Genomic DNA, 16,122 nt, shown 5'->3' with positions numbered 1-16,122 from the left:
CCGTAAAAGCTTGTTTGAACTTCTGACATGACCACACCCCGATTGTGTTGCCATCCGTCGCTCCCTGGCTTTAATCTCATTTCATGTTACCAAACCTTATTCCGTTACATTGGCCAGGTTGTGAATAGCACGCACTTCGTCATTTCCCTTACAGCATGAGTGTGCTTTTAACACAGCCCAAGGCTCCAACTGGGGGATTTGGAGAAGTTATTTTTGTTCTCCTTTCAGTATTAAAGATTAACATGGTCCCAGCCATCTTCCCGCTACCTCCCTGTTCTCTTTCTGCCAGTACTAGCTCAATTCTTTATTTAGAAACATGCAGTTAGTGTAGTGTGGGCCAAGGAGATTGCACACCACAGCCTTGTCAGGACTACTAGATGTAGGTTACTTTGCTCAGATGTGACATAGAAGCCAGCTTCTGGGCCAGGCAGGCAGGCCGCCAGAACAGGCAGGCTGATGCATAATGCCCCAGTGTCATTCCCTTGTGGGGAGGGGGTATAGACAGGAGATCAGGGACGGGGTTGACTGGGGTTGGGATGCCTCTCTGGGGTCCGTCATGACTCACCTCCCAGACTGCTTCACTTCTTATTCCCTCAGGGGAGTTTGTCATGGGCCTGGGCCTCAGATGCTGCCAAACTGAAGACAGAATGAATTTATTATTTAGTAAATGCAAGTTCCTCACCACATCCTATTTGCTCATAGTCGTTATAATCAATCAATCTATCAAACTTTATTTTTTAGCACCTTTCATACAGGTTAGTGCAATTCAATATGTTTACAGATGACTGAAGAAGCCATTAATAAGACAACAACAAATAAAGAACCGATTTGGGTTTTATGAACATTAAAGCATGTCAACATTCGTTCTAGTAAAAACCCAAAATACAAGTATAAACCTGGAAATGAGCATAATATGTCCCCTTTAAAATAGCTGTAATGTGTTTTCTCCTTCTGGTCCTAGCAGAGTTTTGAATCAATAATAATGAGGGCTGTCAGTCTACCCTCTTATCTTTGAAAGGGTATACTTCAGTGTTGGGTTCCTTGTGTGAACATGTTTACAAGTACACTAGTACTGGATTTGGGCTGATGCCACATCTGTGAAAGGCTATCTAGGTCGGGGCCTTGGCTGTCATTAAGAACAGCCTATCCTCTCCTTATCGCTGCATGTATTGGTTTTTAGTCTTTAAATCTATGCGAGCAATTTTGCTCATGTCTGTGCTGTTTCTGTGGGTATCCTCTGGCAGTAGAAGTGAATAACGAGTGACACGACAAAGTCTTGCGCCCTGTCAGAACCATTCTGAGACACTTATAGTACAGGGCTGACCACCACATGTTGGCCCCTAGCTGTGGCCTGACAACTCAAACGTCACCTTCAATTAATCTTCATGTCTTTTTTTTATTGAAATAAGGAAATAACCATCTTGTTGAGCTCACTTAAATATGTCTGTCTCATGGGGATATTGAATGAGTGCGCCTAGAGTAGACCAGCGGAGAGATATTCATGATGTGAAAAACGTACGCACACTTAGCTGACATTGTTTCTATGTCCCAGATCTCTATGCTGTTGTACTTCTCAGTATATCTCAACCTTCTTCTTTGTGTTATTTCTCCAGGCCTACACCCGGCACAGCAGCATCACCTCGTCCTGCCACAGGCTCAACCCGGCCACCCACTACCACACCCAAGAGCTCCCCAGCTACAGCCAAAACTGCCACCCCTAAAACCTCCTCCACCACCACCGCCAAGCCTCCTGCCTCCAGACTAACCTCCACTACCCCCTCTGGTGGCAAAGCTCCAGCATCACAAACAGCCAGGAATATAACCCCTGTGAAAAAAGGTAAAAAAAAACAAAAAACGGATATTGTTGTGAGCAGGGATGCACAAGCAAGCATATATAAGGCTTTTTTTCTTTAGTAGTTTAGTTTAATTATATAATTATTTAACCATTCCTTATGCTGTGTTTTTCCCCCCAGATGTTACCAAACCAGCCACTCCAGCACCCAAAAAGCCTGCAGAGTCCCCCCTCACCCGCCCTTCCTCTACAACGAAGTCAGCAAAACCCGACACCCCCAAATCAGCCTCAAAATCAGACGTCACCGCCAAAAAACCCGCTGCTAGTAAGGCTGCCGACACAAAGACACCCACCCGCTCCAAAACAGACAGTAAGCCCACTCCTTCCAAGACCACTGGCTCCAAAACAGCTGCAGCCAAGACCTCCACCCCTAAGAAAGCGGTGGGCAGCAGCACCCCGACTCCAGTGAAACGAGGCCCCAAAGTTGCAACTATTGGAGAATCTGGAAAGGAAGTCGCTGCTGCTGTGGCTGCCGCCGCAGCTATCGCTACTGCGGCAGCTGCCGTTGCAGGGCCAGTGGAACCAGAACCAGCTGCGGAGCCAGCTGCTGCAGTAGCACCAGAACTGATGTCCAGCCAGAATGAAAAAACTTCAGAACCCAAACCCTCTTCACCACCAGTGTTAGAACTAACACCAGAGTCAGTACGGGAACCAACACCAGAGTCAGTACGGGAACCAACACCAGAGCCAGTACGGGATCCAACACCAGAGCCAACACGGGATCCAACACCAGAGCCAGTACGAGAACTGACACCGGAACCTATACAAGTACGAGAACCATCTCCCGAACCCCTCCCAGAACCACTGTCTCAGTCATCAGCAGAGGCAGATCTAGGAGCTGAACCAGTCCACGAAGCAGCCTCCGGTGTTCAGCTGTCAGCTCAGCTGGACCTCTTCAAATTCGAGGAGTCTGCCAACGACTCAGTTCCTTCCCTGGGAACTACTGTCATGTCTCCTCCCTGTTCCCCACCGGGCCCCGTGTCCCCCATCAGAGAGCCACACGATGCCTCTCCTCTGCTGGACATGCATGTCCAGTCTGATCCCTGGGACAGGAACCCGGCCCAAGCTCCGTCTGACTTTGCTCCCCAGAGCCTCGTCAACATGATGAACTTCCACACAGAAGAGGAGAAGGAGAATAAAGATCAGTTTGAGGCACAGAAGACAAGGGAGGAGGAAGAGGAGGAGGAGGAAGAAGAAGAAGAAGAAGAAGAAGAAGAAGAAGAGAAGGAGAACCTGTTTACCTCCACATCTCCATCTGCAGCGGCCTTCAGCATGATGGCACAACCCCACTTGTTGGGCACCTCGCCCATGGATGATTTCGCCCCCAGGGACCTGATCTCCCCTCATGAGAAGGAGGTGGCAGTGGAAAAGGCTGACGAGGAGATCAATGAGGATGATGATGAGGAGGAGGATGACGAAGATGAGGAACAGAGGAGACTAGGCCACCAGCCTTCATCCTTGGTCACCGAAATGAGCACGTCTCAGCCCTCCGAGGAGTTCCAAGTGAGGTCCTCGGCCTTCGGTGGTTCCGCAGGGTGGCACGCCGACGACGGGATGGACTCCGAGGACCTGAGCAGCTGCACCAGCAGTCGGCAGCAGGGCGTGTCTGACCTCAGCAGCGCCCAGCACACCGCGATACTGGAGGGCACCCAGAGCTCCGACGCCCTGGTCGACTCGAGCCTCCGCGGCTCCGAGGGAGACGGCAATCTCATGGGTTCCCCCAACGTGGAAACTCTGGCCAATGAGGAAGAGGAAGATGAGGACGAGGAGGACGAGCGGGTGGACGAAATGGACCTGAGTTCAGAGAGAGTAGAGGAGCATCAGAAAGCGTTCCAGCAGCGGGAGCACGAGGAGGACGAGGAGGACGAGGACGTAGAGATGCACAGTGAAGGTGTGACGGAGAGCTGTGGGAATGTGGACGAAGATGACTTTAATGAGGAGGAGCGTTTGGACAACCTGAATCGCTCTGGTCCTCCGCCTTGCGTCCCCCCTACCTCCTCCTGGGGACAGACCAACCCCTTCTGTGATACCTGGGCTCAACCAGGCTCGCTGCTCGCCGTCTCCTCCCCCAGCCCCATTTCTGACCACGATGCGGCTGAATCCGAAACGCCCATCCTGTCTCCTGCCAAGACGTGTTTGGACCCCAGTGCCCCTTCCTTTACTCCTAAGTCAGAGCAGCATCAGTCGGCCCACGAGGAGATGAAGAGCTCAGCAGATGAGGAGGCTCATGTCCTATTCGCTGCTCCAGCTGCAGGCATGTCCCAGCCCGGCGCAGCTCTGGCCGCCCACAGCAGCAGCGAGACAAGCACGCCAGAGGAACTCCGTGACTACGACAGCAGCTCTGGCGTGGAGTCCCGTTCTGACAAACAGCACACCCCGGTGCCTTCTTCAGTCCAGCCCGACATGGAGCAGGACCTGGGTATCCACTTGGAGAAAGGTGACGGAGAAGAGGAGGAGGCTGAGACGCTCCCTGCCGACGAGGTCCTAGGAACTGGACCTCCGACCGCCCCGGCGTCCGCCCCGTCTTCCCCCTCCACCTCAGGAGACGAGGCCAGCGACACAGAGGGCGAGATGCAAATAAACGATCCTGACGCACCGCCGATGATGGATGAGAGCGCCGGATTCGAAAGCCCTCCTCCCACCTGCAGCCTGCCCGCTCTCGACGAGGACGAGGAGGCGGGGGACGCCCCAGCCGGAGAGGGCGAAGAGGACGGAGGCGGGACCACCCCTCAGTCAGCCAACTCGGTGGCGTCTTACGGCTTCGACTGCACCACGTCCAACTCAAACGCCCACTCCATGGCCGAGAGCTGCGGAAAGAGCCCGGGGATCTTCTCCCTGGAGAACGAGGAACAGCTGCCGGAGGAGGCCAAGGACCCCTCCTTCATCAAGGAGCTGACCCTGCCATCAGCCGCTGCCGCCGCCCAGACGGAGGACCTGTTCGGCAGACCCGTGGACCTGATGCCCTTGGGCCACCACGGAGACAACCAGCCTAGCAGTCTAGATGAGCACCACTACATGCTGGGAGGAAAGATCGCAGCAGACCACCTGGAGGAGGTCGACCCGTTGGAGCCCAGCCGCCACCTCGGGGCCATGGAATCCGAAGACACCGGCGACAGCCAGCCACCCTACTACTCTACCATATGTGATAAGACTGATAGTTTTCTGGCAGGTAATGTATAAGTCCCTCCTATTACCCCTGGAATGCACCTTTTCCCCGCAACCCTCCCCCGTTACCTGTTGTTTGTTTTCTCTCCAGTTGGGTTAGACGGCTTAGAAAAGAAAAAAAAAGGAGAGCCAGATTGTAGGAAAAGATTTTAAAAAAATAAACAAAGGAGATGGAGAAAAAACCGACTGTAGCAATTTTTAAATGAAGCCTCCCTCTTTCATACTGTTATGATCATGGTGGTTATGAGTGTATGGCTTAAACTCCTTTATGTACAATAGCTACTACCATTTTCTAGTAGAATGTTCTTTTTAAGTAACACTGCATATTCTGTAGCCCCTGATGGGGTATTGACTGATTGGTCCACTGTGACTGAGCTTTTAAACTGAAAAAAAGAAGAAAAAAAACAGATGGAATGAAATGGACTCATTGTGTATTTATCCTACTGTTTTTACCGAACAAAATGTCAATGATTTTTTTTTTGTTTTGTACTTGCTTATTTGTTGTTCGTTTTCTGTTGAAACCTGGTCCTCCCTACCCCGTGTACACACGCTTCATGTTCAACAGCACCATAGCGATAGTCACATGCTCCTTTTTAGAAGTTTGTTTCAAGGCTTTTTAGCTATCAAAATAAAGGCTAGATATTAACACAGCAGATATGTCGAGGTAGGTGTGGGAGTATTAGATTGCAGTTGGTGAAGTTTTTAATGTGTGCTTCAAGAGGCTCTACACTCTTTGCATAGGTTGTTAAGGTATATAACGTGCAGTCACGTACAGTATGTGTTTCAGGCATTTGGTTTTAAGTGGCTATAAGCTTCAGGCCTCAGTTAGCTGATCATTTGTGTTCCAGGAGTGACTAACAACTAGCCTATTATTTGTGATGAGACCCTGCATCGCTCTACATCGCTGTCACAGTTGAGATTTACACTCACTGAAACGTTTTCATAGTGAGCGTTTGGTTTACTATTTCAACAGTATATTGCATGTTTAACTAACATAAAAGACTGTGTACTACGTTGAATTTGAAACACACTAGACATGTTCATCGATGAATGGTTCACACTAGGTTATCTTTCAAAATTCCATTAAAACATCATTGCAAGGCATTTTGTTCCTGTTTCTTATTTTCCCTATGGATCCAGCATGCCTGAACTTACTGTCCTCGTGTCCCGAGTCGCTGTGTATTTGTGTGTTTACACGACTAATTTCCCATGGCGTCTCCTACTCTTCACCATGGGAATAACGGGTAAACAGGAAGTGATGCAGCGTTGTACAATGGTGTTGTATCTAAAAATGGAATTTTGGTCGAATCAAAGAGGTAATCCGAATGGTGACCCCGTGCCTCCCTGTTCTCCAGCATGTTTATATGCCTTCATGACATTTACAGATTCTACACAAGGTGACCAACATCACATTCAGACCACATCCTCGGCAGGTGGCGCTCACTTAAAGGTACCATGTGGAGGTTTCACCAAAACGCATTGCGTGTACCCTTGAGCTCCAACAAACATGTTGAATGTATTCCCCTTCTCATAAAACACTTAAAAAGCGGAATATTTTGAATGTCTGCTAGCTTGCAGTCGTATTCTTCTTTGCCTTTATTAGTGCATTGCTACGTTTGTTGTTGCTTTATCCACAGCCACTAACTGTCAACCAGAGGAATCACATAAAACAAGAAAGCCACATACTTCCGCAAACAAACAAGGGACCCACTAGTAAAAACATTTCTCCATAGCACTAATACTGGTCAAAAACTTCACAGGGTACCTTTAAAGGGATAGTTCAGGTGTTTTGAAGTGGGGTTGTATGAGGTACTTATCCATAGTCAGTGTATTACATACAGTAGATAGCGGTCGGCACACACCCAGTTTGGAGAAGCAGACAGGAGTTACCGCACTGAAGCAAAGCGATGTACTGTTGTGGATGGGGCCAGCAGCAAAACGTATTTTAGCCACCTAAAAAAATCTATATAATTTTAAATGTACGCCATTCTATCCATCTATGCTCTCTCCAAAGCAACCAGATTATTAATTTTTTTAGGTGGACTTTTCTTTTAGGTGGCTTAAATATGTTTTGCTGCCGGCCCCATCCACTACAATGCTTTGCTTCGGTGTGGTAACTTCTGTCTGTTTCTCCAAACTGGGAGCGTGCTGACCGTCATCTACTGTAGGGAATACACTGACTATGGATAAGTACCTCATACAAGCCCACTTCAAAACACCCAAACTATCCCTTTAACAACAATGAGGCAGGATATACACCATACACCTACATGCAAGGGTGAAAGCGACTCAGATCCGTCTGCATCCACTCACACATTCAACACATAGACAAACATACAGATGTACTGAAACAGCCACTTGAATGTATCTGAATGTTGAAGCTCATGAAGACAACAATTTCTCCCTTTCGTGCCTTCTTCCTCTGACCTGCTTGCTCCTCCTCATCAAAACCCTGATATGGAAAAAAAAAACTCTCCAGACCCCTGTTTCAAAACCTCACAGAACCCCTTTGATAGATTTCTAAATTGTTAATATATTCATGAGTCCTGTTTGAGGTTTGTGTGTTTTGGGACACCACTGCTTTCCTTTCGAAAATATACAGTTCCATAGGGGCACCTGAGATAAGGTGAATCAGCTGCCTCTAGCATCATTTTCATTACTTGGTGATTATGCACGGCACCAGACAAGTACATTTTATACCATACATTACTTTAGTGTAGTCTATTTCTGTGATGTTTCTGTTGGTCTAGTCCTCCATGTTTTCATTTGTCTCTTCAAATACCTGTTGTCTGTATTGTACTGTGTACATCTGACTGCTGTCTTGCATGATAACCGACGCATTCAACGAGGACAAAGCAGCAGATATGAGTGTGGTACCTTTTATATTATTAAAGCAATCAAAGGAAAACTATGGTTATATTAAAGAAAATGCAACTTTAGAGAGAAAACATCATGCAGTAACTACCTTATGATTTGGTTTCTGTTTCCTGCCTTGTAGATACAGAATATTTATTCCTGTGTCACTTTGTTTTGAGAGACCCGTTCTTTTTTTTCGTTACACCTTCGTCCTCTTGTCAAATCTCTCCTGAACCCTCTACTTCCTGGTCCCTGTTGTTGTACCCATAGACATATATACATAGCAGCCGCATTGACTCCTGGAGCGTACGTCAACGTGGGCGCCATATTGGATAAGGCAAGACTTGCCCGTAAACAAATACAAGTGAACGGGGAAGTTGACGTTTTCTGGATAAAAAGCAAGACGAGTTGTTTTATATTCAAACGTTTATGATCTACGAGGAGTAACGTTAAGATAGCGTTATGTTTTTGTTTTTTTCCCCCAAAAATTTTGGTGAAAAACTGTTAAATACGCCAACGTCACTGCTTCCTCCTGAGCTTCTAGCACCGATTATAGCTTAACTATCAAGATTCTAAGTAAATGGAGACAAAACTTTATTTTTCTACTCCACGTAGATCATAAACCCTTTAATATAATAACGACTCAATGAAATCGCCTGACAAATATAGACATTATAGTGCTTTTTATCCAGAAAAACGTATAGCCCAGCCTTGCCAGGTCCAATATGGCGCCCACGTTGACGTATTGCCGCAAGGGGCTGAAGCGTCCAATGCGGCGTCTATGTATATATGTCTATGGTTGCACCACCCGTTCTGTTTGATGCATGCATCTCTAATGGATGCTCCAAGTGATCTTGACTGTCTCACAGGAGACGTGAAGACGGATGAAGATCACTTGCTGCAAACGCACTCGCAGGAAGACAACCGCAACCAGAACCACACGACCGCTGTTCCTATAGCCAATGGCCACTACTTGGCATTGGTCCCGGGAAACAGGAGGCCCATTGATCCGTCTGTCGCGGCGCATTTCGCCAAGATCGCACCCCCTCCTCCTTTGATAGAGACCAGCGTTGACCCTCGCGCCGGTGGAGAACAGTTAAGGAGGCTGGAGCAGCACCAAGAGAAGCTGAGAGAGATGCAGCACCGTCAAGAACAGGAGAGGCAGAAGAAGCAGTGGCTGGAGGAGGAGCGGCTGAGGCTGGAGCAGCAGAAGCAGCTGGAGAAGCAGCGCAGGGAGCTCCTCCAGCTGCAGTTGCAACAGCAGCAGCAGGAGCACCGACACCGCCGTCAGGTTCTGCAGTGGCAGCTGGAGCTGGAGCAGCAGTACCGCATGCAGCAGAAACAGATCCAGCAACAGCAGCAGCTGAGGAGGAGTCCCACCGGAGTCATGCTGTCCCCGTCCTCGGGGCTGTGCACCATCTACGAAGCCATGGAAACCAGCGACGAGGAGGACGAGGACAGAGGAGGGCAGAACAGGAACAACCAGGTGGTAGGGAAGAGGGTGCCGTCCTCCCAGAGCGTCACGCAGAACTTCCAGAGGCAGCTGCGTCCGGTGCCTCCACAGGAACTGGAATGGAACAAGAAGGTGGACATGGTCCAGCAGCTCATCAACCAGACCTTGATGCTGTCTGGAGACGGAGGCTGCCCTCCTCTCCTCCTCCTCCCTGTGGGGACAGGGGGTACCTTAAGCCCCCTGGAGAGCAGCATGTGGCCCGATCTGCTGCCTCAGCTCAGCCCTCCCGCCGCTACGGTCACATCCGTCAGCAGCTACTCCCCGGACAGCCGGGGCAGCTCCCCACCTGGGGACTGGACTGTGGTGGAGGTGGAGACCCAGCACTGAAGACAACTAATCAACAAGTAGATCAACCAATGAACAAATCAAGAGATTAATTAAAGGAAGAGTTGAATATTTTTGGGAAATGCGCTTAGTTGCTTTCTGGCAGAGTTAGCATGGAGGTATGAAGCTACAGCTAGCAGTCAGATAGCTTAGCTTAGCATAAAGACTGGTAAAATGAAACAGCTAGCCTGGCTCAGTCTGAAGGTAACAGAATCTACCTACCAGCACCTCTAAAGCTCACTAATTAACATGATATATCTTGTTTGTTTGAAGGAACGGTGGGTAACACTTCAGGGCATCAATTAGCAGAAGTTAAATATATCCACAACTATGTTTTCATTAGTGTATAATCACCTGAAACTAGGAATCGTTGTGTTATCGTTGGCTTAGAATGAGCCCTTCATATCTACATAGGGAGCGGGTCCTCTTCACGGAGTCCATCATGTTGATCCGCCATGTTTCTACAGTAGCCCAGAATGGACAAACCAAAGCTTTCACTTTTTTACATTACCTGAAGGCCACCGTTCTCTGACACGCTTGTGAAACTGAGGTAATGTGAGCCGCAGAGTGTAAAATCGTGGTACCGCCAGCCGCCGTCTGACTTCCATTGCTCCTAAAGTAGTATTATCATGGTATGGATGGCCTCTGAGCGAGGAGAACAGCATTACCGCAGTTTTGCACTCTGCGGCTCACGCTACCGCTGTCTTGGAAAGGGAGGAGTTAGCGGAGGGGTACTCGGTTGCAATCTGCAACCACACCACTAGATGCCGCCACATCCTACACAACGTACCTTTAATCCTTTCAAAAACCGAAGTGTAGTAACAACAAATCACAGTTTTACAGGTTATGGAGTTGCCAGGCAACCAGTATGGACTCCAGGAAGTTACTGCTCTCTCAGACCAGAAAAAGTCCAGCCTATAACTCGTAAAAATACTTTTGACGTTTTCACACTTTGGGTGTTAATCAGTGACCTTTAGAGGTACGGGTGTAGTAGATTTTCTTACCATTGGATGGAGCCAGGCTAGCTGTTTCCCCCTGTTTACAGGTTTTATGCTAAGCTAAGCTAACCGCACATGAGAGTGGTATCAATCTTTTCATCTAACTCTCGGCAAGAAAGCTAATAAGCGTATTTCCCAAAATGTCAAACTGTTCCTTTAACCACGCATATGCATTACATCATAAGCCTGAAATTTAGTGACAGATTTGTATTTATATTGTAAAAAGAAATAACATATCATACAGTGCAGTCATATCTAAAGCCATACAGGGATTTCAATGATAGTAGTAGCTGTAGTAGTAGTGAGCACCTCATAATGTTTTTAATCCCACCCAGACCATCATATGACCATATAAAATTGATTTCAGGTCAACTTCCTTATTCTTATAAGAACCAATACACTGTAGATGCACCGTGTCATTGATTCCTGTTACCCAGACATGCATATCACACACTGTAACCTCTCGCTTTAGAGCATGTTTCCTTACCAGAAGCACTTAATATCAGTCCTCAGTTGTCTTACTTACTGAAATGCACTGTAACTGTTTTAGTTGTCATGTTGTTTGTGGAGCAGCAGCGCTCTCCACTGTGTTGTCCCTTTTACATGTGTCACACCCTGAGATACTGAGACCAAATATCGGTCACTTTCTCTCGAACGAGAGACTATGAGCTATGACAAATTGCACTTGTTTTTTCTTCTATTTATTGTGTAGGCCAAAGTATTTATACAGGTAAGTGGCAGTACTGTTAATAAGAGTTACATGTTTGTGGACTTATGAACCCCAAAATCCTCATAGTGAAGTGTGAACAAAATATGTGAAACGACCTGTTGTGTGCGTCAAATAGGAGCGATTGCTGTGATATAACCAACAGTCTCTCTGGTCAGTAAATGTTACCGTGACGTCACTGGACAACCATGGACTTAATAGAGTCATCAGTCATGGAGGAAGAGGGGGCGTGAGAGAGAAGAAGGCCCTCCTTGTTGTGCTGCGTGGGTGAGAGAGGGAAGGTTAGGAGGGTGCTGCACTCGGGGTGGGGGGGGGGAGTGAGGGTGCTGGTGATGGTGGGAGGGAGGGATGAGGGTATGGTTGTTGTCTTCGCTCTCACATTCCGAAGTTGTAACCTCATTTCCTGGGTCCACCAGTATTCAGGGAGTCTCCGAGGTTACCGATGATGTCATGGTGGGAGAGAAAGGAGGATGTCTGGGATGAGACAATGCACCACTCTGGCAAGGCAACCAGTGGGGAGGATGATGGGGGGGGTAGTCGAGTACAAACAGCCCGTGCTCTGTACTCATTATTTGTGTTCACTATATCATAAGTCTGTTTTTTTTCTACACATTCTCTGTATATTTTTGCTCTGTTTTGTGATTTGTGCAATATATCAGAAACATGCTTGGTACTTATGACAGGAAATATCAGGTCTATCAGGATATGTTGTATCAATAACTGTGTTTTTAAATGTCTGGCGTGCAGAGAAAAAGCACCTGTGTCTGTCTCTTTGTGTCTGAACAAGGTAGGTGAGGCCAGTCGGAGACCACAGAAATGAAAAACAACACCGCCACCTGTTGGCTGCACGAGTGAGACACTCAATGTTCAGTGATTTACAGTAAATCTGTGTTTTCTATTCAGATCTATTACCTTAATAACCCTTCACTGTTATGCACTGCTACTATAAGTACTATAAGTAAAATGCACAATTTTATATGAAGCTGAGGAGTTATATGGATCCCAAATTAATATTTATGACATTTGAAAGCAGCATGTACAGAATATAGTTTTCTAAATTATATAACAATTTATACTGCAGTCACACTATGCACGTTTTGTCAAATTAGCCACTGCTGCTGAATGCTGCTTTATATATTATCATATCCAAGAGTTTCTACTAGTTTATCACAACTTATAACATTATAAATATATTATATATATATGAGCAGACATAACTAACAATAACAGTGCATGCATTTATAAGATTCAACCTATATGTGCACCTATATTGTTTTGATAATAGTCTACAGTGCCTCAAATTCCTTTACATTGATATTTTTGTGTTTCTTTGCCATTAAGTTCCATATAATACAATTTAAGTGTTTACATTTTTAATAGTTTATTATATGTTTTGTGAATGTCTTCTTTTGTATTGCAGACATTTTTTGTGTTGTTGTTGTGCCAGTGGCCAAATCAATTTCAGCATGACATGTGAAAGATCACTGCTCCCAATATGAAATAAAGTTATTTGAAATCTGTCGTCCATGCCTGTGTTGTAGTACTTATGTCAGTCCTTTAATGTTCACTTTATATGGAAGAGAAGAACTTAGAGGCAGAGCCCCAGACACAGATTTCAGTCTACATATTAGTGAGTAAATTATATTTGTATAGTGCTTATAAAACACTTTAAAGGAAGAAGAGAGTAGTTCCTCTGCTCTCAGGACTATTGCCATGTATACAGACAATAATATTGAAAAGATTAAGAATAATTTAGTGGCATAACAGGAGGCAACTGCATGTTTATGTATGTGTTTCTTCACAGGACCTGACATAAAGCAAGGTAAGGGTGACTTACAGTTGTCTTTCCAGGCACTTTAGCTGTTCCATAATGACAACAGTGTTCAGTGGTGGAAAGTACTAATTCACATGGTTGATCACCGAAAAAAGGAATAAAAGAAACCTGAAGACGTTGTCATTTTGTTGCCTAAACCTGAAGAAGTTGTAGTTTTGTTGCCTAAACCTAAAGAAGTTGTAGTTGTGTTGCGTAAACCTAAAGAATCTGCCGTTTTGTTGCCTAAACCTAAAGAAGTTGTAGTTTTGTTGCCTAAATCTAAAGAAGTTGTAGTTTTGTTGCGTAAACCTAAAGAAGTCATAGTTTTGTAGTCTAAACCTAAAGAAGTTGCAGTTTTGTTGCATAAACAAAATACACACTGAAGTGTTTTGGCATTAGTGAACACCTGTCAGCAGTTCAAAATATGTAAATCTGTGGAGGCCGATGTTCAATTTACAAACGGTAGGTATATGACATTAAGATCTATAAACCAAATGCCAACTACACAAACATCCGGACAAAGATAAGCTATAAGCTATATGCTAACTGAATACTAAGAAAATATTGGCTAATACTGCGTAATTAATCTACCGGTATCTTGCAAAATGAAACCCATAACGTTAGCCATTTTGTCTTAGCTTTTAACACTTGCAGTAAACAGCCAGCGGATGGCACTCTTACCCTTTATCCTCCAAAAATGGAGGACTTTGACGTCACATTCCCATTCCCTATGACAACCACTATGGCCTCAAGTGACAATTAAGGGATGATAGTAAATGCTCAAACTTAGTGTAACAGTAGCACAATTAGAGAAGAGTCATAAAGTCAGCAAACTAACTCAGTAATGTCAGTTAAACAACAATATCTGTGTCAAGTTTGCAAACATTCTCAACAACAAGCTAGTGGTCATACCAGACCAAATAAGGCCATATAGCTGCAAAACCCCTTAGTGGATGAAGTTGAGTGACGGTGCGTTTTATTGCTCGTGAGTTCATTGTTTTTGTTTGTTAGAGAAATAATGTATTTATTTATTTTTTTAAAGTTACTTAGTATCACTTTAAATAACTGTTTAAGTTAACAAATAGTTCACCAAAAAAGCAAAGATTAGAGAAAAGTCAAAAAAATTGAAAACAGGTTTGTGTATCAGAGGTTTCAAGTTTTTTTTTGGTAACATTTTTCCTTATCTGCTGTGAGGGTCATAAAAGACAGAGGATGTCGGGTTGTACAGATTGTAAATTGTATTTTGTGATATTGGGCTATATAACTAAAACTGACTTGACTTTATTTAAAAGTTCTCTGAATCTGCTCTTTTGATTTAGAATGATTTTCGGGGCAAACATTTCCATAAGAATTAAACGTTCATACGAAGGCTGTGATATGTGTAAATAATAAAATAATAATTTAACTAGTGATAATAATGGGTCCAAAATGATGTAGATGGTTTGATTTGAACAAATTGTCTATAAGTTTAAATAAAACCAACTTTATAATATTTGGATATCAAAAAATCTATAATCCAGTAAAACTCATAATAGATAACGCTGAAATAGAAAGAGTTTAAGAAAATATTAGGGCTGTTAATCGATTAAAATATTTAATCGCGATTAAGCACTGATTATGACTGACGCAGTTTAATTTGCTTAAAGACATAATGAATAAATAGGAAGGAGTCGCAGGAGATTGCTGATAGCGGCCGATACACACGTCATCATGTGAAAAAGAGTACTGGCACTTATTTTTTTCCACTTCAAGCACTGTTGACAGTGTAATGAATACATGAGTGAGTGAGTTAGTAAATTTGTTCTCCCTGCGTATGGTTCGGGGCGTACGTCTGTGAGAGAATCCAGTGATACAGTGGTCATATTGTTGCTGCAGCCGTCTTATGCATGGCAAATTCCTCTGGTGGCCATAAGGCCTTCATTCATCCATCTACTGTAGTAATGTGCAGCGCAGGCTGGTCGGGTTTCCTCTCTGTGCTGAGTTGCTGACAGCAGATGAGCACCATCAGACACTGTGGAAGAGAGAACAAACGCGAGAGTTTGATATATAAATGTTGTGACAGCGGTGTGGGGAAAAGAATGATTTCTCTGCTATTGTTACTTAATAGCAATCTCCTGAGAGAGGAAGTGTTTTGGAATGCAACACCTCACCTTATGAAACCTTTCAGCATGTTGTAATTCAATTGTTCTGAGAGAAAACTAGACTTCTGAACCTCCTCATGGCTCTGTTTTCAGGCTTTAAAAACAGAATATTGATTCATATTTGATCAGCACTGCCTAGTTTGACCGTTTGATCGAGAGTGATTGACAGCTGCTCAGAGACGGCAAGGCTCCAGCTCGGCTCTGATTGGTTGTTTTCCTCCGGTCTGTGAAATCTTACAGATGCCATTAGGAGCACCGGAGGAGACAGAGGCACAGGATTTTTTTCAGATTACCTGTCTCATGTACTACTGTCAGGATATAGTGACCGTTTTATAAAAATAACTTTTTTTTTTAATCATATTTGCTCCAATTCTACCCACTGCAGCTTTAAGGGGCACTCCTCCAGTTTTACACATGAAAGAAGGGCCCACAGCTGATTTTAGCACATTTTTAGTCCCCCAGGCAGGTTTATCTGGCCATGCTCTATCGTATCTGCATATTCTCAAAAAAAAAAAAGAAAGAAAAAACAAATTGTTCCTAGAATACACTTTGAGCTTACATTCTGTGATTCAAAGGCATAATGAATAAACTGTACAATGCAGCAGATGCCTCTATAGAAGATGGGAATACTTAGATTGACCTTACTTCAGTAGCAGTGGAGCTAACACATTTGTTAGCTGCCAGTATAGTGTCATGTTAGATGTGATCAACAGGTCTCAGGTTGAAGTAGGAG

The 16,122-nt window shown here is 45.0% G+C and overlaps 1 protein-coding gene across 1 annotated transcript in view; it reads left to right on the top strand.

The window, feature by feature from the left end:
* Window positions 1-6,121, top strand: part of prr36b (proline rich 36b) — a 38,342-nt gene extending 32,221 nt beyond the window's left edge. Inside the window, exons 4-5 of the mRNA XM_074655628.1 lie at window positions 1,614-1,837; window positions 1,974-6,121. Of these exons, the coding sequence (XP_074511729.1) occupies window positions 1,614-1,837; window positions 1,974-5,032 (3,283 nt within the window). The 3' untranslated portion in view covers window positions 5,033-6,121. The remainder of the gene's footprint in view (window positions 1-1,613; window positions 1,838-1,973) is intronic.
* The last annotated feature ends 10,001 nt before the right edge of the window (window positions 6,122-16,122 follow it).

This window comes from Sebastes fasciatus, chromosome 13, assembly GCF_043250625.1.
Source record: "Sebastes fasciatus isolate fSebFas1 chromosome 13, fSebFas1.pri, whole genome shotgun sequence".
Classification (NCBI taxonomy): Eukaryota; Metazoa; Chordata; class Actinopteri; order Perciformes; family Sebastidae; genus Sebastes; species Sebastes fasciatus.
Note: the sequence above shows the minus strand (reverse complement) of the source record. Positions and strands in the feature narration are given on the sequence as shown.